Below are 22,617 nucleotides of genomic sequence, written 5' to 3' on the forward strand. Positions count from 1 at the left end.
GGACTCAGGGTTGATTTCCGGCTGCTCTGCTCCTTGTGAAAGGGGCCCAATGGGCCTCCTGTTGCTGGACTCCCTGATGGCCAGGGCTGATGGGAGTTGTAGTCCAACCACACGTGAAAGGCTTTCTTAATCCTGGGAAATGGAGGGATAGGTCACCACAACGTATGCTGTCTTGGGCCAACGTGTCGCTTCCTTGTCCTCGAATCTCTCCCCCCCCCCCGGCTCTCCTCTGGAAGCAGAATCTGCACCCGTGCCAGAGAGTTTATGTACAAACAAGTCCTGCTCACAGACCGTTCCCGGAGGGGATGCCAAGAGAGGGAGAGGCTGCGGAGGCCCCTCATCCTTGCCCGGTTGGCAAAGCCGAGGCAAGCGGGCAAGATGGGCGAGCCCCCCCCCGGCCGCTCCAGACTGTGCAGCCCCAACTCCCCTGCCCTCCTTTGAGCTCTTTTTAGTCAGCTTGGTTGCCAGGGAGATCCCTCCCTCCTCCTGACAGGGGAAGGAAGAGAGTGGGAGGAAGAGAAGCCGCCATCAAAGCCCAGGGTGTGTGTGTTGTGGGGGGGGGGGAACAAGAGGATCAGCAGGGGCCCAAGCAGGCTTCGGCTCCTGGGAAGGAAGGAAGGAAGGAAGGGGCTCCTCTGGTGACCACCGGGGTGGTGGTGGTGGTGGGTGGAGGGAAGGGTCTGGGGGAGGGAGCCAGCCCTCCCCTCCCCTCCCCTGGGCCAGGACTTCTGCGGGGGGGGGGGGAAAGCTGAGCCTGGGGCAGGCAGGAGGCTCCATTCCAGCGGCTGACTGGCCTTTGCAGGTCAGGGAGGGGGAGAGGCCGCCAAGCCCCCCCCCCCTTTGCAGGTCTGTGGAGAAAACCCTCCAGGAGCTGGACGAGGGGGCCTGCCTCCATTTTGAGGGAAAGGCACTCCCTGATCCGGAAGAGGTGCCTAGAAACTTTCTACGGGAAAGGCCACCGCTTACTGGGGTGTGCTCGCATGCCCAGGATCCTGGGTTCAACCCTCCCCCCCAAAAAAAAAGTCTCCAGGTCAGGCTGAAGGCCCCTTCCTTCCTTCCTTCCTCCCTGGAAGGCTTGTTGCCACAGCGCAAGGAGGATCCGAGGGCAACAAGATTCTCTCTCTCTCTTACACACACCCACACACACACACCCATCTGCTCGTGCAGGTCATTTGCACCCATGTTGTGGTGGCAGGGAGTGGGATAAGGATATGTGTGTGTGTATGTGTGTGTTGTTGCTTTCTCTTTTCTCTGCCTCTGCTTTGTTTCCGGGACCCCTTGAGCAGCCTTTCCTTCCAGGCGGCTGAGGGGAGGCCCTGTTTCTTTCAGTGGCCCACCTCTGCCCCCCCCTCCCGGTGGGCACGAAGGGCCTTGCCAAGGGATGCCCCCAAAGTCCTGCCTCCTCCGACACAGGGCGCCCCCTCGGTCCCCTCCTCCCACCTAGCCTTGGAGGGGCAACCCCTGGCTGGCTGGTTCGCAGCCTCCCCCCCCCATTCCTCTTCTTTTCCCCAGCCGGCACAGCCCCACCTGATCAGGCTCCTCTCCGCTCCCCTTCTGGCTCCAGCATCTCTCTCGCTCTTGGACTTTCGACACCCATTGGAAAGGAGAATCCAAGTGATCACAGACTTTGTTCTCACTTTTTTGTTGTTGTTTTCTGTTGTTGTTTAGTCGTGTCCAACTCTTTCTGACCCCATGGACCAGAGAGCACGCCAGGCCCTCCTGTCTTCCTTCCACGGTCTCCCAGAGTTGGGTCAAATCCAAGTTGGTAGCTGTCAATGACACTATCCAAGCATCTCATCCTCTGTCGTCCCCTTTCTCCTCTTGTCTTCCCACTTTCTAGCTGAGTGTAATCAAGGAATCACACTGCCTTGTCCATCTCTAACGTGCTGCCAGATGTTGCCGGCATTTTGATCCCCCACCCATGCCAAACCCTCCTCTTAACCAGGTTAGGCACAATCCGGATTGCAAGGATATTGTGTGTGTGTGTGATGAAATCAGTCAGTTCTGCAAACAACAGCCGGGGCAAGAAAGCAACTCGGTTAGGGAGGCCCAAACATTCCAGGGCAGGGTTGACAAACGAGGACCCAAGAGACTTGGGTTCAAATCCCCTCTGGACCAAGGACCCTCACTAGGTGATGGCACTGGTAAAAACACTCCTTACATTTATCTCTCATACTCTGAAAATCCTACTAGGGTTGCCACAAGTTGGACGCGAGTTGGCGGCCCATAACATAACATGAGAAGCAAACTCACAAATCTTTTCACATGAAAACATGTTCCTGTTGTCTCCGTGCAGGTTTTTCTTCAGTATCCAAAGCAGGGAGCAGAGGAACGTTTTAGCTGCTGTTGTTGTCGGGCAACCGGGAGCCAGAAACCTTAAGTGGTTCTAGCGATGGCTGTGTTGGTCCATAGGCTTAAAAAAAGCAACAGAACAAACCCACAGAGGAACAACACTTATCTCACCAGAACTTTACCCCAAGCTAGATGCAAAATCAGGGAGGGCAGACAAAGGCACAGAAACCCAAAATTTGGCCAGATGTTCTAAACCCTAGAGATCTGGGGGTTTCTTTGGCATAATTCAGCAGCAGGCAGTAAACGAACCCTGTGCTTAGTCCTCCAGACTAAGAGGGTCGCCTCCGTGCCAGCTTCTCCCGGATTGCGTGTTGCCAAGGGTCATGTGATACCCACATGACTGACTCTCCAAGTCCCCACTTTCCACCTTGAGGGCTTTCAAAGTACCTAGCCAAACTTCTGGACATTTGTGGCATCCCGCCAGCCCAGTGTTTAAAATGACTTTTCTGATGAGTTGTTCTAAGAATTTAAAGGCTTGGATTTTTTTTTTTGAGGATGAATTTTATATTTCATGATTTTTCTGTGTGTGTATTCATAACCAGTCCTAATAAAAGTAACGGCCACTGTAATGTTTAAGATTCATTTGATCCTGGCCTGCCTTCTGCTCACCTCTACCATCATCTCTGTGCACCTCAAAGAAATTCTTCTCTTTGTAGCCTCAGCCACACCGCAAGCAGGGAAGGCGCTCCAGGGCAGGATGAAGGAGAGGTTTTACTCTGTTAACAGCCTTCCAACCCGACCTCCACGCAAAGACGGAGCTGAAAACGTGTCACGTCCTTTAATGTTCAGTCAACTTTCATCCTCTCCTTCCCCCCCCCCCCCGAAACCCTGCTCTACTGAGGTCAGAGAGTACAGCGGAAGGTCGTGTACCAAACAGCTGGCAGACACACCATTCTCGAAAGTACAAAAATATGGGGCGAGGCAATGAATGAGGCGGCACCACCCTCTCTGGGCAATCCCATGTATGGCTGCCATGCTGGGAAGCTCCATGACCGTCTGAAAGCTTTCGACTGCCCATAAGGGCGCCTTTCCTCTCTCCTCCTCCTCCTCCTCCACGGTTCTTGACGTGGTAAGGTTGGCCCAGGGGGCGAGGGGTGTTCTCCAGCCCTCCGTGGTCTCCGTGGGGCGAAGGGAGAGGCTGACTGCTTGTCTGGGTCCGTGGGAGGGGGAAGCGTCTTCATTCCTGGGCCTCTTCCGACCGCCACTTCAGGGACTCCTCCTTGCGGGCGTCGGGCTTGATCTGGTTGCGCATACCTCCCAGGAGGCTGGAGGTGGCCTCCGAAGCCACAATCAGGGGCTTGACCACGGTGGGCGGGATCTGCCGCAGGACCCCTCCCACGGCCCCCGTGATGCCTTTTTGTTCGTGGCCACGGGCGGCCACGTCACAGATGGCCTGGGCTGTGTCAATGACACCCTGGAGGAGGAGGAGGAGGAGGAGGAGGAGGAGAACACAACGGTCAGCAATGGCGAATCCTCCTTTCTCATGGACACCTTTGTTTGCTACAGGGCAGGATCTTTCCCTCCCTCCCTCCCTCCCTCCACGAAGGCCTCCGGTATCATTACCATAGTTTTACACGAGTCATTGTGTAAATGTTTACTTGAAAGGTTAGACACAAGCAAACCCATGCAATTAATTGCCACTGACTACAGGCTCATAAGGGAGGGAGGGAGGGAGCCCCATGCCCAGGAGGCACAAGGGTTCCCAGAAATACTAAGAGAGCGGCCCAGTGCGGACAGCGCAGTCTCAGGATCCTGAGTGTCATTTGATGGAGGTCAGAAAACCAGAGAGAAGAAAACGGTGGGGCAGGACCTATCCGTTGGCGGGTGGACAGGGTCAAGAACAGGAGCAGCCCCATACTTGAAATTATCTCTAGCAGCCCCCATTCTGTCGGGTTCCGCCTCGTGTCCTGCCCTTCGGCTCTCGGAGGGAGGGGAGAGTGGCGTCGCCCCGCGTCCTCTCTCGGTCAGAACAGCGGAGACGTAGCCACAAAGCGGTGTTTCCAAATCTGGGCAAGGGGGACACCCACGTACTCCCCACCCCCATAAACCGCTTCAGCCTGGGGGACCCCCCTTACCTCCCTCACGGTGTCATAGGCCTTGGCCACCCCCTCGCGCAGGTCGGCCGGCTGCTGGCCACGCCTCAGCTTGCGGGTGGACTTTTTGTCCAGGAGGGTCCGTGTGGAGAGGGGAGCCGTCGGGGAGAGGATGTCATAGACCGTCTCGGCCGTGGCCTAGAAGGAAGACGAAGGCGGCAGAGCTGAAGGAAGGGGGGGGTGTTTCTGCGCGGGGGCGGGCGGGTGTCCTCCCCCAGCTCTTTACTTTCCTCCGGGGGACCCACACCCTCACAGCAGGTCACGTCTGGGAAGAGAGGCCCCGTCACAGAGTGGCACCCGGGCTGTCTGTGGTAGAAAGCAAGCCAGGGTGGGATGATTCTGGGCAGAACCTCATCCTTCAAACAGCTGAGTCCAAGGGGCTGGTTCCCCCGGTGCCTTCCCCCCCGTGGCGAAGAGCTAGCCCTGGGCAAGCCGCACCGTCTCAGGGCGGCCACCGAAAGAAGAGGATCGGGAAAACCACTCCCAGGTAGTCTCTCTCTAGACTTGACTTGAGGACCCTCCACTCTTATGAAGGTTGTCCGGCTAATTAATATCCTTCTCCCCTAGGCTAGTGCTTCTGGGCCACCATCCTGTACAGACCCCCCCCCGAGCATCTTACCCCCTTCGTATCTCTCTCTCACACACACGCACACGCACAAAGACACACACAGACCTGGATGGCTTGCACCAGGCGGTTGCTGAGCTCGAGGGCCGCCGAGGCGGTGGAGGTGCCGAAGGACGCCGCCCCTCGCTGCAGGCCCCGGATGATCCGGCCATCCTTGCGGTACTGCTCGATGGGCAGCCAGAAGAGGTCACGCAGGCCGTGGACTGGCGGGGGGGGGGGGAAAGGAAGGGCATGGAGAAACTGGGGGGCTTTCGGAAGGCTCCCCCTCAGCCCCAACCCCACTCCCACCCCCTGCGCACGCACAGAGACTGGTCCTGCCTCCTCCCGCTTCCAATCAGCCCCCGTGGGGGGTGGGTGTCTGTGCGTGTGGGGTGTGTATATGTGTGTGTGGGGGCTCCCCTTCTGCTTCCAAGGGGCGACTTACAGAGCTGCACGACGGAGTGCATGGGCCCCACGCCGCCCAGGATGCCCGGGAGCTGGTTCTTGCGGATGTCCGTCAGCCACTCGGTCAGGGCGTAGCTCACCACCTTCTCCACACCCAAGAGCCTTGGAGGGGAGCAGAGAGGCCGAGAGGTTTTGCAGGTCCCCTCGCCCATCCCGCCCGCTGCCTCTCGACCAACCCAGAAGTTGCCACTTCACTCCAACAGCGTTCTCCCCCCCCCGCGCGCATGCAGCTCCACTTCCTCTGCGCTGACTGCCCTGGGTCTGCCATCCTGCCCCTGGGCATTGGTGGATGCCACCTCCTCCTCCTCCTCCTGTATTCCCCACTGTTTCCTCCCAGCCCACCCTGGGGGGAAGAGGTGGGGCCTTACCCGTGCTGACAACAGAGCCTCTTAAGTTTGAGCTCAGAGCAGTTGAGCTGTGCCAGGCCGATGAGGATGCCGGCAAAAGTGCCCTGAAGAAACGAGGGAGGGAGGGAGGGAGGGAGGAAGACAGATGTTATGAAATAGAATGGCTGCCCCCCCCCGCCAAGAGTCCCTGCAACATTCAGAGAGGAACCTCCGGGCCTCGCTCGGGCAGGGGCGATCTTTTCCCCCAACAAGAGAAAGAGGCCCCAGAAGGGAAGAACTGGGCGCACAGCAGATCCCCCCGTCCATTGGCGTGCTTTGGGGTGGCTGGCATCTCTGATTCCTTTTGGCAACCTGCGAAGCACTGATTCCAAGACATCACTTGGGGTCCCCTGAGTGGATGGTTTTTTTTGGGGGGGGGGATAGGAGGCGGCTGGATTTCTGGAGCCCAGTTTCTGGGGTTGGGAGGCGCAACGGCAGCTGGCTGGGGGCTCACCATCTGGTCCACCGTCACATGCTTGCCGTGATAGTCCAGCCAGATGGGGACTTCAGAGGTGAATTGGAACTCCCTGGAAGAGAAGGAAGAAGCCGGGAGGGGGAAGGAAGAGGTGAGGTGCCTGCTGCGGAGGAAGGTCCTCTCCATCAGACGCTTCCCCCTCCACCACCACCGCCTCTAACCGGGGAGCCTGGCCGGGGTGGCTCACGGGACGGCAAGGCCACGGGTGCCCCTCCTGAAGGCGACCACGAAAGAAAACAGCTGGAGCCAGAGACAAGCCCTCTACCACCTGGGGACCAACTTGGCCATGACCCATATTCCCCCCCCCCGTTGTAAAAGCACAATACCGGTTCCTGGGGAGCAGGACCAGGGACCGGGGGGGGGGGGGGAGAGAGCTCTTGTCCTGACATCCTGCTTGTGGGCTTCCCTCTAGGGCCTCATCCGGTTGCCCACGAGGAGGAACAGGGTTGCTGGACTAGAGAGGCCTTTGGTGTGACGCTGCAGAGGGTGCTTCTGAGGTGGACCATGAAGACCTTGCCCAGATAAACACAAAAAGGCTTCCTTCCTTCCTTCCTTTCTTTCGCCACCCGGAGCAGACCTCGTCTGATTCTGGAAGCCAAGCCAGGCCTGAAGGGGGGACGGGAGGCTCCCAGGGGAACACCAGAGATCTCCTGGCAGGGCAGGAGGACAGGATCCTGCACAAATCACCGGGAGAGTCACTGCTGCTGGTGCTGCCAGGCTGGACCAGAGGTTGGCCTGATCCCGCTCAAGGCGGCTTTGGCGCTTCTTGCTGTTGCCACATGCCGCATTTGACTCCCAGCGACTCCCGAGGCGAGAGATATTTAAGGAGCGGTTCTGCCAGTACCAACCCCTCCCTCCGAACACAAAGCCGATCATCACAATAATACACAACAGGGCTCTGACTCTCCCGCAGGCGCTCCCACCGGAAGTAAATGGGCTGCTCCGATGAGGAAGAGGAGGCGTTGGATACGGAGCTGGTCTCGCTGGCGGTGGTCTCCACCGAGGCAGTCATCTCGCCCTCAGCTCCCTCGGGCTCCTTCCCTGAGGCGTCTGCTGGACCTTTGGGGAAGAGGAGGCACACGAAGGACGGGCCTTGGCAACAGGGAGCGGACCCCCCCCCCGTGGCTTTGCTACCCTGTACCCCCCATCCCCACCCCCACCCCCCGAGTGAGAAAACACAGGCGCCTCCAAAAGAGCCTCCCGGGCAGTGATTCCTAGACAGCGGGGCACCTACAACGGCATGTGAAATATGCTGGAAGGGAAACAGGCTTTTGAAAAGAAAAGAAATGACTAAGAAGGGGTTCCCCTTCCAGCTTCAAGCGTGATGCAGCTACATCCCTTGTGCCACGGATTATCCATCTGCAACGTTTTGGCCTGCTTGTAGTTACTGTGAGCAGTCAGTGGTGTTTTATTTATTTATTTATTTATTTATTTATTTATTGGACTTATATACCGCCCCATAGCGCTACAAGCACTCTCCGGGCGGTTTACAATTTTAAATATAAAGGCTACACATTGCCCCCCCAGCAAGCTGGGTACTCATTTTACCGACCTCGGAAGGATGGAAGGCTGAGTCAACCTTGAGCCGGCTACCTGGGATTTGAACCCCAGGTCGTGAGCACAGTTTTAGCTGCAGTACAGCGTTTTAACCACTGCGCCACGAGGCTCTTTTCTAACATCCCCCCCCCCCCAAATTCCTCCTGTGGAGAAATCTGGAACCGGATTCTCGGTTCAGAAGCCTAATAGTAATTGTGCGCCCTCCAGTCAATTCTGACTCGTGGCAACTTCTTTTATGGGGTTTTCCAGGAAGAGGATACTCAAAGGCGGTTTCCCATTCCCTTCTTCTGAGGACTGTGCAGCTTGCCCAAGGCCACCCAGGCTGGCTCTTTTCTCGCAGGAGAGCCCGTGGGGGAATCGAACTCCCAACCTCTGAGGGCTCCGCAGCCAGAGAGACCTAAGCCGGTGAGCTATTCAGCTGAGCCACAAGGCTTCCAGCCCAGGGCCACTTACAGCCATCTTACAAGCGGGAGCCTTCCCCCAAGAAGCTCCCTAGGGGTGATCTGTATCGGCTGCAGTCCCGGCCACTCGGGCTGGGGATTCGTTAGCGAGTCGTTTCAGTGGCCTTCCTGATGAGAAGGTGTCCCTCTGCCAGGGGCTGAGAAGGTTCCAGCCTGAGACTCTGCCTGGTGGGTGGAGGGACCCCACTCTTGCTATTAAGCTTTTGAGCACCGAAAAGGGGAGAGGCCAGATCCTCTCAGGTCACAAACACTCGTTATTCGCCTGGGGAGGGTCTTGGGAGCCCCAACTTTGTGTATACACCGGGACCGGACTTAAGAGCTCCCTTTGCTTAGGCAAGCAGGATTGGCTGGTTAGCTTTTCTTACTCTGAGGTATTCCCGGATTATATTTTACAATTAGCCTCCTTTAAATTGGCATAATCAGGTCATTTTAACATACAGCTTTTCTCTGGTCTCTCAATAAAATCTAATCCAGCTTTCCTTTCCTCTCTTAATAACATACAACAATCATCTTCACAGACAGCGTGATCGACAGCGGGTCGCTCTGGGAAGCCTGGTGCTAAATCCAGCTTGGCCCTCTCAGCTAGGCTGTCCGTTTTCTTGGGTTTGTTTGGGGACGCTCCTTGTTTCCGGCCTCAACCCTCTAGAAAAGGAAGGGCTCAGATTTCCTCTTGGCTGGAGGATGAGGGCAGAAAAGCGCTGCAGTCTACCTTGTAGGGTGGTTGTTGTAGCCCTAGTTCAATTCTTTGGGTTTGGCTGCCCACCTCGGTGGCGCCAAGTCGGGCGGGCGGCTGCCCCAGAGGGTGATCGCTCCCCAGGGGAGAAAGAACAAATGGCTCTCAAGACGAGGAAACTCTTCACGTGCCTGGTTAACCCTAACTGTGTCGGTGCCAGTGGTTTTGGACTACATCTCCCATAAGCCCCAGCCAGCATGGCTAATGGCCGCGACCGCTCAGCTACAGACCAACAACTTCTGGAAGTTGGGAAGGGCATTCTCTCTCTTTAGGGTGGCAGCTGAGGACAGGGCCACCCCAAGATTTTCAGTTGCCGGAGGCAGAATAGCGGATCCAAAATCTGGCTTCCTGTAACGTGATCCCATTGCTACGCGTCCTGCATTCTGGGATGATGGAGAACAGATCCTGCCCCTCCTCTGAATGACAGCCTTTCAAGTATTTGCAAAATGCTCTCCTCTCTCCCCTCTGTCTTCTTCTCTCAAGGCTAAACAGGCCCAGTTCCTTCAGTCTTTCCTCCAAGGGCTTGGTTTCCACTCACGTAATCATCCTTGTTTCCCTCCTCTGAACTTGTTAATCATCCTTCTTAAAATACTGTCCAGAACTGGACACAATACTCAAGATGAGGCCTAACTAGTGCTGAATAGAGGGCGACTAGCACCACACAGGATTTGAAAACTATACTTCTATTAATGCAGCCTAAAATAGCATTAGCCTTTTTTGTAGCCACATCACACTGTTGGCTCATATTTAGCTTGTGATCTATGACAATTCCAGGATCTTTCTCGCTCACAGTATTGCTGAGCCAGGTATTCCCCCACCTTGTAACTGTGCATTTGGGGTGGTGGTGGTTCTGAGGTGTAGTACCTTGAATTTATCCCTGTTGAATTTCATTCTGTTGTTTTCAACCCAGTGCTCAAGCCTGTCAAGATCATTTTGAATTTTCTTTCTGTCTTCCAGGGAAATAGCTATTCCACCCAATTTTGTGTCATCCACAAATCTGATTAGCATTTCCTGCATCCCCTGATCCAAATCATTAAGAAAAATATTGAATAGCACTGGGGTATTGACTACACCATGGGGTACCCCACTTGTTACCTCCTCATTTGAGAAGGAGCCCTTAATCATCATCCTCCAAGTACAATTCTGTAGCCAACTGTGTATCCATTTGTTGTTCTATCCAGCCCACAGCTAGTTTGCGAATCAGAATATCATGGAGCACTTTGTCAAAAGCTTTGCTGAAGTCAAGATACAGTGGGGTCTTGACTTGAGAACTTAATCCGTATTGGAAGGCGGTTCTCAAGTCAAAAAGTTCTCAGGTCAAATCTGCATTTCCCATAGGAATGCATTGAAAACCATTTGATCCGCATCTGCTCTTTTCCGTCCATAGAAACTAATGGGAAGCTGCTATTCCGCCTTCGACCACAAGAGGGGGATATTTTGTTTCTTTTTTTTCTTAGGTCAAGAAAGGTTCAGGGAAGGCAGGGAAAAGACAGTCCAGGCAGTACAGTACCAGGCAGTCCGAAGACTGTCTCCCAATCCACTCTCTAAACGCTGGGAGGAGTGAGGAAGCAGACAAGCACCCTTTTCACTGGCCAACAGTTAACTGAAAGTTCACATTTTGCACTTTCCCTGCCTCCCACGTGGGTTTTTTTCAGTTCGTAACTCAAATCTAAGTACTTAAGTCAAGTCAATATTTTCCTATGAGAGCGGTTCTTAAGTCAAAATGTTCTTAACTCAAGCCGTTCTTAAGTCAAGACCCCACTGTATATTATGTCTACAGCTTTCCCTCTATCTATCGGGGAGGTTACCCGATCAAAAAAAATGAGATCAAATTAGTCTGGCAGGATTTGTTTTGTTTTACTACCTGCATTGTTTTCCAAGTGCTTGCTTGCATAGTGACCGCTAAATAATCTTTCCCAGAGTTTTCCCTGGGATTGATGTCAGGCTAATTGGTCTGTAATTCCCAGGTTCTTCTTTTTCGCCCTTTTTGTAGATAAGGACAACATTAGCCCTCCTCCAGTCAGCTGGCATGCATTTCCCCTGATTTCAAGAAAATAATGGACGGTGGGAGTTCTTTAGAATGGCACCTGCCCGTCCATTCAAGCCACTGTAGAGGATTTAAAGCCAGAGGCTTCCAAATGAAAGAACTGGAACACTACCAAATAAAACAAATACTGTAGCAACCTTTCATGGATGAAGCCCACTTCCTCAGGCTCTAAACACACCCGTCCCCTTCATGGCTGGTGCAGAAAATATTGTTACTGATGTTACACAACCTGGGAGAGATTATCCGTTCTTCTTGTGAGGCTGAGTCTCTGCTGTCTTCGCAGAAAGGTTTGGAATTTTAAGACCAAAAGGCGGGAAATGACCCTCTGATCGCCCTCCCACCTCCCCACGGTTTGCTTGAAACAAAGCTTTCTTTAGCTGTGGGGTGGGGGGGGGGAGACGACAAAGAGACCCAGCAGCGTTTAGCGCAAGTCAGGGCCCCACAGTGTGGTTAACATTCCCCCCCCCGCCAAAAAAATCTTGCTAGTTAGAGGCCCAGCCTCACAAGATGAACTGATCATCTCTCCCAGAATATGTAACATCCTCCATTAAAGGGGGGGGAGGTTTCCTTCATGAAGTGGATTTCATCCGTGGCAGCTCGCTATTTGTTTTATTTACTTTTGGGGGGGGGGTCTAATAAAAGCCAAATGTGTGATCTTCAGAACCACAATGGCCCTTTCCTTTTTCATTTTAGACAAATTATTTTTACCCATAGAGCAGAAAATCCGACAAGATGCTTTGCCTGTCCTTGGCAGGGGGGGTTGGGAACCAGTGACAAGAAAGCAAATAACGACCCATCCCTTTGAAGGCATTCAGTCTGTTGCGGTGGGGGGGGGCAGGCCCCCGATTTTGGCTGAGCTCTGGACGTTGCTAGACCAGAGGCTTACCTTCAGAGCCGGGGTCCAGGGGTACGACTGGATTAATGCTGGCAGCTACACTGGCAAAAAAGTCCTTGAGGAAGAACAAAGCATCCTGAGAGGAGAAAGGGAGGGGGGAAAAAATCAGCCTCTTCCCTGACCTTACCAACTTCAGACATCCTCTCTAGTGCCAGCCTAGGACGGGTGGCTGGGTTGTAGCGAGGAAGAAGAGATCATGCTATGATCTGGGAACGGCTGATCCGGAAGGGCCCCTCGGGATCATCGGGTCCAGACCCCGTCAAGGAGGGCCAGCGGCACTGCGGGCACTCACCCGCACCAATGCTTACGTCTTGTGACAACTGCAGAGCAAGGGAGGAAGCTGCCTTCTAACGTGACACACACACCCCTGGGTGCATCTAGCCCAGGACTGCCAACTCTGGTTTCAAACAGGATTCTTTATCCCCCCCCCCCCCGGAGAGTCCCTTGTATGGTGGGCTCCTGTCCAAATACTCGCCAGGCCTAACCCTGCGTGGCTTCCCAAAGCAGGCGGGGAGTCGGGAGGTTCAGAGCGGGAGCAAAAGTCACCCCAAGAGCCAACCCACGTGCGCCCACTGCCTTCCCTTTGCCTCCTCACCGGCTTCACCGGCCAGCTCCTGCAGGCTTCGCTCTGTGTCGAGGAGGGCGTCTGTCAGGTCACGCTGGTTAATAGCGGCCGTCTCAGCACGAGGACATGGCGGGAGAGAGGCTGGACTCTCAGACAACTGCCGGAGGAGAAAAGGAAGGGCAGGGTGTCTTGGGGGTTAGGTGGGCCTTGCGGGGTGGGGCAGTTTGGGGGGGGGGGAGAGGATGGGGGGGCCAACCATCTGAGCACAAAGCTTCCCACCGGGGAGGAGGAGGAGGAGGGCGCTTTGTCTTTAGCCCCAGGCTCGGGGCCTTCCTCACCTGCACCTTTTGGCCAGCAATCTCCGTGGGACTGTCCTGCCGAGGGGGAGGGTGCAGGTCGCCGTTGTTCACCACATACTGGATGAGGTTTGCGAGGGCTGCGCACGAGTCTGCGCAGGTGTGGACGTGGATGACATTGTTGGAGCAGCGGAGCTCAAAAAGAGGCCGCATCTGGGGCAAGGCAGAGGCGAGGCGGGTTTTGTGCCACAGAAGCACCCTCTCTGCCCACCCCTGAGCTTCCATCCATCCGGGTGCGTCTGACCAAGCCTATCACTTTCTCCCCGTTCTCAAGGCAGGGAGGGGAGAGAAACGGGGGCCCTGCCTCTGGCCTCACGTGGGGAAACCTCCCACCCAAGAAAGAGTCTTTCTGTGCTATGAAGCTGGCGCTGAAGGCACCTCACCCACACCCAGCAAACGGCACCACCACATCCACGCCAGTCGCTTCAAAAAAACTCACCAGCTTCCCAGCCGTGGCTCCCTTCCACGTGGTGATCACCAGCTCCAGGAGGTCCACATCCACGACGCAAACATAATCTGAGGTCAAAAGAGAAGGGGGAAGCTGAACATACCTTTAGGCTGAAAGGCCGGTCTTTATTCTGAATTGCATCAGCTGTTGGCAAGTCCTAATTCAATCCATTTGACTAGTCCAGGATCTCTTGTCCTCCTCCTCCTCCTCGGTGACCTGGTGTGACCCCTTTAGTGCCCCACTGTCGCTGTACCCTGCAAACTGAGGCGGCCCTAATTTGAATCTGGTTGGAAGGAAAAGAGGATCAGACGCAGGAGAGCCGCCAAGGCCCTTGCGCCTTCAGTCACCTTTCCTCAGGTCACCGGTCTCGCTGTCACATTTGTTGGAGAGGTAAAGAGCCGAGTCATCCAAAATGAACCTGAATGGGGGAAGAAGGAGACCAGTTAGTACCCTCCTTCCCTGTTCCCAAGTTTTTTTTTTAAAAAAGGCAAAAAATGAGTGTAAAAACTAAAGTTAGAATAGTGCTGAGGACCAAGAGTGCCCTATCATAAGCCCAAGCATTTTCAAGACCAAAACTGAAACTCCCTCACCAATCTTTTCACATACTTCAAGGTATCCCACCCTAAATAAGCATTTTTGATATCTGAAGCCTGATTTAGGACACACTGTTTTCTTGCAAGAAACTCAGCTCCATCGACAGCCAGTCATCGGAAGATCTACATGGCCGCTCCCAGTTGGCTTTCTCCTCATTTTGACCCCTTGTGTGGCAATGAGAGGAGGCGTAATCCCGCACGTTTAAGGGGGCACAGGGTTGTCTGTCAGACACGGGAAACCCAGACTGATGTGCTCACACTGTTGATTAACAAATTAATGTATAGAGTTGCAAAAGTGATTGTGCAGGCTCCAAAACCTTGATGCGCCAAGGGCTGGACTGTCTTTGGAGAGACATGGGAACAGGTCGTCAGGACCCACCGGAGAAGGAAGACCGAGGTGTCCACGATGATGTTGCTGGAGAGGGTGAAGGTCTCTGCGGTGATGAGAACACGGATGGGCAAGTAGAGGGGCCTGCGGGCAGAGAAGGCAAACCTCAGCGTGTGGGGGGGGGGCGACAGAAAGATCAAGCACCGCCGCCCTTCTTGGGAAATCTTCAACCAGCGCTGGATCCCCTTAGCCTCTGCGTGTAGCAGGAAGAAGTGGGCCCTGAGCAGCCCCCCTCTCCCTGCACTCCGCAGACTTGCCTCTGCAAAGGACCCGGAAGCCTTCCTCCCTGCTCTCCCCCCCCCCCCCCATTTTGCAAGAGGTGCTGCCTTAAAGGCTTCTGCACTGCCAGGGGTGGAGACGCCCTTGGCAGAGGAGTCAGGCCCCTCCGAGGCCCCTCTTTGCATGGCTTCCTCCGGGCACAATTAAAAGCGCTGGCTCTAACCTACCGAGTCCTAAATGGCTCGAGACCAAGCTCTCTCAAGGACTCTCCCTCCCTCCAGGAGCCTGCCCGAAGGCTCAGATCACCAGGAGAGGCCTTATCTCTTGCTCCCGCCACCTTCACAGGGGTGTCCTCTCCCATTATCCGAGCACCTCCCAGCCAGTCAGTGCAGGCAACCCCAACCTAGATGTGTAACTTCACACAGTGGAGCTGATTTCAATGTGCCCTCTGCTCAGAAACATGAGGACTAGATTCTTACATTCCTTTAATGGGGCAGGATCTCAACTCAGCAGCAGAGGGCTTCCTCTGCAGCCAGCAAGGGGTCCTGGCTTCAGTCCCTGCCATTCCAAGTTCAGGCTGGAAAAGCAGCTGCCAGCCAGTGTCCAGCAACACTAAGCGAACAGGCCCAAGGGACTGGCTCTGGGGTCCTTCGCGTTCCTCTTGCCCTTCCTCTCTCCATACCTGTAATCCACAGCGCAGCTGAACAAGTGCGTGTGCAGCACCGTGATGATGGTGGGGGGGCACAAAACCCAGGATGGGGTCATCCAGGACATCCAGGAAGTCAATGAGCTGGAAGAGGAACACGGGGGGGGGGGGGTCGTAAGCCCACAGGTGTGCTGTCCGATCCTCAGGCTCGATCCTCACTGGCCACACGCCTGCGCCCGGGTACGCCGCTGTGTTCCAATCAACGCGTGGGCCTTTCTCCCTTTTCTCTTCGCTCTCGCTTGCCCCCCCCCCAGGCAGAAGGCAGCTCCTTTTCCACATGCCGTGGAACGCCTGTGACCGTCACGCGACTGTGTGTGTGGGTGTGTGTGTGGGGGGGGTGTGTGGGCGCAGCAGCCCTCCTCACCTGTGAGTACCAACTCTGATGGGCCAAGGCCATGGAATGGCGCAGGGTGGCCCCTTCCAGGCGCAATGTCACCAAGAATTCCTGCAACGAGATGAGCCCCCAAAAAAGGCAGTGAAATCGAAGCTGGGATATTTGCTTGCCTGTGTGTTGGTCGCCTTTCTTTTCTGCTTTTCCTCCGGGGGGGGGATCTACTTGGCTCTCTTTCCCCGCACTCCTCACAACATCCCTCTGAGGTAGAGCAGGCTAAGAGACTGTGACTGGCCCAAGGATTCTCCCCCCCCAAATGAGTTTCATGGCCCAGCAGGAGGGTTTTGACCCCCAACTCTCCTACCTGAGCATCGACCGCTCTCGACTCCTGCACCCGCTCTTCCCCCAACAGGCCTGCAGGGAGAGGTTGACTGGCCCACAGTCGCCTCTGGGGCCGAAGGAGAATTGGAACCGAGATCTTCCTGGCTTTTTTTTTCCAAGCGCCCCTCGCCCCCTGTTCGTTTCGGGGGGAGCGTGCCCTCTGTGTGAACGGAGAAGGCAGGTCATTTGAGGGCGCTCTTGGAGGGTGGGAGAAGGCAGGAGTGGCCAGCTCTGGCCGGCTGGAGGGAGGCTCCTTTTTCTGCTCCCAACCTCTTCTGGGCTGTGCTCAGGCTGGAAAATTGTCCCAAACGACTCCCCCCCCCGGCCCCCGGCCCTCAATCAACAGAAGGAATGAGACAGCCAAATCTCATTTTGATTTTTGGGGGCTGGAAGAGGTTGTTACTCCCCTTTAGGCAAAAGCTTCCATTCCCAGAGGAGCCCAGGTTCAGAAAACATAATTTTTGCAGGGGGGAAATAAAACCACCGCTTGGAGGGGGGCTCCAGTGGATGGGTGGCCAGAGGCCTCAAAAATAGCTTTGGCCTTTGCTCTGCCCATCTCTGGGATACAGAATAAAACAGAACCCATTTCCCCCACAGGTCAGCACCAGACTAGCGAGCATCTCACAAGTGTCTCGCAAAGCAGGGCAGAAAGAGCCACATTTTAAAACTCTCCCTCAAAGCCAGGTTACAAAGTTAGGAGCACCCAAACGCTCATCCTTCCCGAGCTACGGAGACGGGAATGTCCGCTCCCCAGCTACCTTGATGTTCTTTTCCAAATCCAGGTTGATCTGGATGGCCAGGGAGAGCATCTTCTGGGGCCCGTCCTTCTTGCTGCCCGGGGGCCAGGCGAGGTTGCCGTCCTGCGAGGCATAAATGGTGGGGTGCAGCCCCTCGGGAGGTAAAAAGCTGGGGATTTCCAGCTGCTCGGGCATGAAATAGTCCTCCATGACAGCTGCAGAGAGAAGGGAGAGAAATCTGGTTAATACGTCTTCTTGATTATCAATTTTAAAGCATTTTTATCTTGATCCTCTGTTTAAAAAAAAAGAATACTCACAGAGTAATGTACACACAGTCTGTTTTTCAGAGGTGAAACACATTTAAGACAGGGGTGGGCAACTCAGGGACCCCTTCGCACTTCCCCCTCCCTCCGTCTTAAAATTCTTTTGAAAACCAATTGGCTCAAAATGCCTTCTGGGATGTGTGGGGCAATTCTGCCACGCTTTGTTGGCTTCCAGCAGCCCTGAGACTTTCCTCCTCTAGTTAAAAGATATAGATTTTTTTTGTTGGCTGCTGGAGGATGCAAGAGGCATTTTCATTTAAAACAAACAAACCCATTTTTTTGCAAGGAAAAAAATGGAGCGGGGGGGGAGGGGAAGCTGATGGGGCTGTCCAGGGGCTGGTGTTTGCAAGCTCTGGATCCCTTGAGGTTGCCCGTCCTTGATATGAGGGATTCCGTTTCTACCAATATGCCGGTAGTGGCTCATTTTATCTCTAGCAGCACCATTTGCTGGCAAAATGATGTGGCAAAATGTGCCGTAGAAGAGGTGTCTCCTGCACTCAGCTTTGGGGGGAGAAATGGCCTCCAGGCCCCACGCTGCCCACGCCGCCTCCTGGACAGGAACTGCCAGACAAAACCTCTGGGGGAGGTCAGGGAACTTCTCAGGCTTCTGCATCTCAAAGATGAAATGCAAATGGCGGGAGAGCTTTCAGCTTTGATTTTAAAAACCCAGCCGTGAATGCATGCTTGTGTTTATCTTTCGAAGAAGAAAACTCCCCCGTTAAGCTCTAGCCAGCCTGGGCAAATGGCCCGGGTCGATGGGCAAGCTGGCAACCCTGCAGCCCTAATGCTTTTGGTGCGACCGAGGGCGACCCAGCAAGACGCAGCTCAGCTCCCGATGGTCGCCAGAGCCCTACCTTTGTGATAAAGTGCAACCTTCTCTGCCTCGAGGCAAAAATAACCAAGATCCTCACGGCCTTTGTATTTAGAGACGCTGAAGAGGCTGCCGCTCTCGACATCCAGGACCAACTCCCCGTGAGAGCCCTCCAGCTTCTTGCCTCCCTCACCCTACAGTGGCCAAAAAAACCACACCTTTGTTAGGAAAAAAACCATATATTTTTAAAAGGGAGCATCTCAGTGGAGCTATCAGGCAGAGGTCCAGTATGTGCCAGGAAGCAGGAAACCGACCCAATCCTGAATAGTTGGGACCTACTGCTTCAGCTTATTCGTTTCTCTCTCTCTCTCTCTCTCTCTCTTTGAGCTCCCTGCCCCTCAGCATCTCCCTAACGTTCATGGCATACTGGAAATTTTTTCCAAACTTAGGTGGCTGAAATTCCAAAAACCCACTATCAAACACTGAAGAATGACAGAGAGAAAACAAATAAGAACGAGGAAGCATGAGAGAGACGCCACACATCAAGATTTGATTTCTGTGTCACTCTTCTGCAGTAGCACGGCATATACGACACATAGCCTCCCTCCTCCAAATTTAACTTACAGAACCCATGCTGGGCTTTAGAGAATTACATGGAGAAGTAATTAGTTATACTTCCAAGATAGCCACCCCTAAGTAGCTAACCATTGCTGAAATATAGATCCATTTAATTTTTTTAAAAAAACTCTATTTTCATCCCCTCATTTATTTAAAAGTAACTCAAAGATTTACTTTGAGTTGCTTTTTAAAAACACCCTAGAAACTGCTTTTCCAAAACACACCTAACAGTCATGTCTGTACAGGGCAATAGATAAAATAGTCACTTGGGGGTGGGGATAAATATAAAACAGGGGTGCCCAATCTCAAGGGCTTGGTGGCCAAATCCTTTCCCCGTTGCCATCAAGCCTGGAAGCGGCCAATGTCAGACATTTAAAAGGGAAAAAACAGTGTAAAGAGGAAATGTCCAGGCTTCATCTTTGGACTGCGTGTGATGCTCCTTCAAGGAGATCCCCCACGAGGTCCCTGACTTCCAAATGGAAACAGGCCATTTCGGACCACAAATAAGGGCAAAAAAAATGTGCTTCCCCTTTTTTACCTTCTTTGGGGGAGACCTGGGGGTGGCCCATGTGGCCGGTGGTCCAACAAAGCCTCCCATGTGTGACGGGTCTGGAGTTTTGCCTTGTTAACAGAAGCCTTGTTACCTTGGCCTCACACAGCGCTGTGACCCTTCCCTTCCCGACGCAGAGCAGGATGGAGACACTGCTCTGGAGGCATGGGCGCCTCTGCTCCTCCTTCTTCCTCCGCTGCATCTCCTCCACCGAATAGAAGTGAGAGTCCTCCTCTTCCGAGTCTGAATCTGGCGGGGGTGAGAAAAAGGGGGGACATTTTTTGTGCCACCCGGAAGCTGTGGAGTGCCGAGATGAGACCATGCCCCCATCTCGACACTCCTTCTACTTATTCCTCTCCATTACGCAACCAACACTCCACTTTTCTGCTAAAGGAAGATGATCCACGAGGTGCTCAAAGGGAGACCAAATGCAAAACCTTGGCTGAAATCATATGAATGGCTACCTCAAGCACTCAACAGCACAAAGTCAAGCATGTACCTAACTGGCCAGGCCTGCTCCCACCGCAGAGCAGTTTAGATGCCAAAGGTTTGCCTGAATGAAACCAATCAAAAGGGGCAATCAATACAGGGACAGACTAACCTCTCTTGGCAAATTTGGGGAGCAGCCACCAGGAAGGCCCTGCCTCTCATCCCCACCAGATGCATCCCCAGCCATCATAGGAGTGGGAGAAAGGCCTCCCGCAAAGAACGCAAAACACAGGCAAGCTCATAACGGAAGAGTGCTGCTACTCCGCAAACCAGGATCAGCCGTAAAGCCAAGGTTTCGGCAGGTCCAGGGTGGATTAAATTGATGATTTTTTTTTTAAAAAAAAGATTAATCTGATTTTAAAAATCTAAATCTTTTTTTATTTTAATCAAAACATTTTTAATTAAATGCTTTGGAGGGAAAAATCCATCTAAAGATAGTTTTCTGCTTAAGAGACATTATAGTTCAAAGGTTATTCAGCATGAAACAGAGCTTACTTATGTAGCAAGAGGCAGTTGTAAGGACGGGCGGACCACGTGTACAAGGGGGGTGGTCCTAGCGAATGCATGTTTGAGCTCTAGAATATTCCAGAGACCTCTGCGCAGGCACAGACTAAACCCATTAGTGTGCATTCACAGAGACCATGAAGAAGAACAATGATTTTGCAGACGCAGCTCTGAAAAGAAGGGGTGGAACCAAGCTAACGCTCCCACAAAATGTTTCAAGCCATATATCAAGAACTGGCCTATTCTTATTACCGTTTGGGAGCAAAATCAAGAAAACAGAGATGGCACTGTCACAGCCCAAATCCTCAATGTTGGGTTTAAGAGAAATGTTGAACACCTGCTGAGCATCCCGAAATCATTTCAGAAGCTTTAAACAAAATATAAATAGCTGTTTTATTTGCTGTTGTGGGTTTTTCGGGCTCTTTGGCCGTGTTCTGAAGGTTGTTCTTCCTAACGTTTCGCCAGTCTCTGTGGCCGGCATCTTCAGAGGACAGCACGCCGTAAAAGCCTTCGAGAATACAGCTGTTTTATTGCTGATGCTGTTGAAATTTGGAAGGCACTGAGTGAGCACTTAAAAACAGAACGACACACTGACAGAATCAAATTACAAGCTTTTTTAAAAAATCTGGGACAAGCACTGCCTCCAACTCATTTTCTTGCAAACACTGGCAATATCCAGGACCACGGGTCAAACGTTAAGTGCTGAAGAAGAGGACTTAGCCATGACGTGAGCATCCAGCAATCATCCATCTCTCCTGCCAACTATATGAAGCTGCAGAGCTAAGGGGGAACCATTCAAGAAATGTTATGTCTTGCTGATGAGGTTTTAAAGAAAGTCAAGCCAGTGAACGGGTGGAAGTCACTTAAGCACTTGGAAATCAGAAATTGCCGAAGTAATGATTTCACTTTTAACAGCTGTGGCCTCTTCTGCTGGCATCAAAGGAATAGTCTCTTCCTTTGGACTTGTTCATTCTAAATTGGGAAATTGGTTGGGGTCCAATAAAGCAGGGAAAGCTCCTTTTTCTTTTCCAGATTACGAACAAACAAAGGAAACGTAGATGAAGACGAGTGAGCTGCAGGAGACAGTGTTTTAAGTTTTTCATGTAGACCCAGCTGATGTTTAAGTTTTTTTAAAGGGATTTTGTTTAACCACTTCAGTTAATAAACACTGGTGTTTAGGCAAATACAAAAACATGCATGCTACATTATGTTATTGCTTAATTTAAATAAAACAATTTTAGTATTTCTTCAAATATGAGTGATTAACCTATTAAAACTTTAATCAGTTGTGATATAGCTGTTTTACTAATCTGACAGATTATTAATTCTAAATATGGAATCTTCATCTGGTGGCAAATATTAAAGTTTATAACTACCTGCAAGAGTCTTTACATTTAAAAATCATGATTTAAATCGAGTGTTAATGACCAGTGGTCATGATTTAAATTGACTTGATTTAAAATAAAAGCCAACCTGGCGCAGCATGACTATGCTACTTTTCCATGCAAAACTTCCCAGGATGCAACAGCCACTATGACCAGTGACACCAGCGGTGACCCATCCCAGCCTGCCTCCCAAGACACAGTCCCCCACAGGGGATGGCAGACACGATGGCCCTGAAATGGTGCCCGGAAGCATCATCATCATCTCTTACCCAGCTTAAAAGCTGACTTGCACATCTGGAAGTTCTCCGGCCAGTGGACAGACGTGGGGGTCCCACTGGCAAAGGGGGACGTCATGAACCCGGGGCCTCCCACGGGCTCCGAGGGGCTGGGCAGTGGGCTGAAGGGCTCCCACATCAAAAGGTCATTATTGAGCCTAGAGGAGGGAGAAACGAAAAGCATTGACAGGCTTCCCTCTTCTGTGCTGGACCCTCATCCCCACGAGAAGCCCCTCCCCACCCAACGTCCACATCCTGTCCTAAGCCCTTCCTTAAATCATCTTCTTGTAGCTCCACCGCATTACATGCTCCATAGAAAGTCCCAAGTACAACCCCCAACATCATCATCACCAGGCAGGGTCGGGAAAAACTCATGCTTGTAACCTTGGGGAGTTAATAACCACGGGGTTAATAAGAGGGGGAGGGATAGATGGATCACCTTGGTGTAATCCAGTTCCCTATGATCTTATATCAGAGGAGGGAGAAAAATAAGGACAGCCACAGCTAGCACATCAGCGCAGCGTGGAGAGAATCTGCAGCCTTCCTGGTGTAGCTCATCTCCCCTTGCCCCCTACCTGCCAGCAGCGCATGGCATGGTGGGAGCCAATGTTTCCTCTCACCTGCGCATGCACGTGGCCATGCAGCACAGCATCAGTGTCACGCACCTGTAGCCAGTGTTGCCACCCATTTGATGCCGGTCATGGCTGGAACCCTGCCTGTGTGGGGCAGGGCCCCCGCCCGGCATTGGCAGGAAATTAGAGGGAACGCTGGTTGGGAACTGTGGCTCAGCAAACATCCAGAGGGACGCAGGCTTTGTTATGGAATGCCAGGAGAAGCCTGGCTGATTTTCTTTGAAATTTTTTTTGGGGG

At 53.2% G+C, this 22,617-nt stretch overlaps 1 protein-coding gene across 1 annotated transcript; it reads right to left on the reverse strand.

Annotated features, from left to right (window-relative positions):
- Window positions 1–2,454: 2,454 nt before the first annotated feature.
- LOC144584932 (autophagy-related protein 2 homolog A-like) lies at window positions 2,455–22,492 on the reverse strand. Its single transcript, XM_078382217.1, is given in 19 exon segments — window positions 2,455–3,766; window positions 4,428–4,583; window positions 5,119–5,273; window positions 5,495–5,616; window positions 5,883–5,965; window positions 6,355–6,427; window positions 7,299–7,434; window positions 12,060–12,211; window positions 13,373–13,505; window positions 13,785–13,855; window positions 14,410–14,502; window positions 15,320–15,378; window positions 15,380–15,427; window positions 15,708–15,788; window positions 16,814–17,007; window positions 17,970–18,120; window positions 19,189–19,343; window positions 21,742–21,905; window positions 22,368–22,492. Coding segments are annotated over 19 exon segments (2,388 nt in total). The 3' UTR covers window positions 2,455–3,529.
- Between the last annotated feature and the right edge of the window lie 125 nt (window positions 22,493–22,617).

This window comes from Pogona vitticeps, chromosome 15 (genome assembly GCF_051106095.1).
Source record: "Pogona vitticeps strain Pit_001003342236 chromosome 15, PviZW2.1, whole genome shotgun sequence".
NCBI classification, from domain to species: domain Eukaryota; kingdom Metazoa; phylum Chordata; class Lepidosauria; order Squamata; family Agamidae; genus Pogona; species Pogona vitticeps.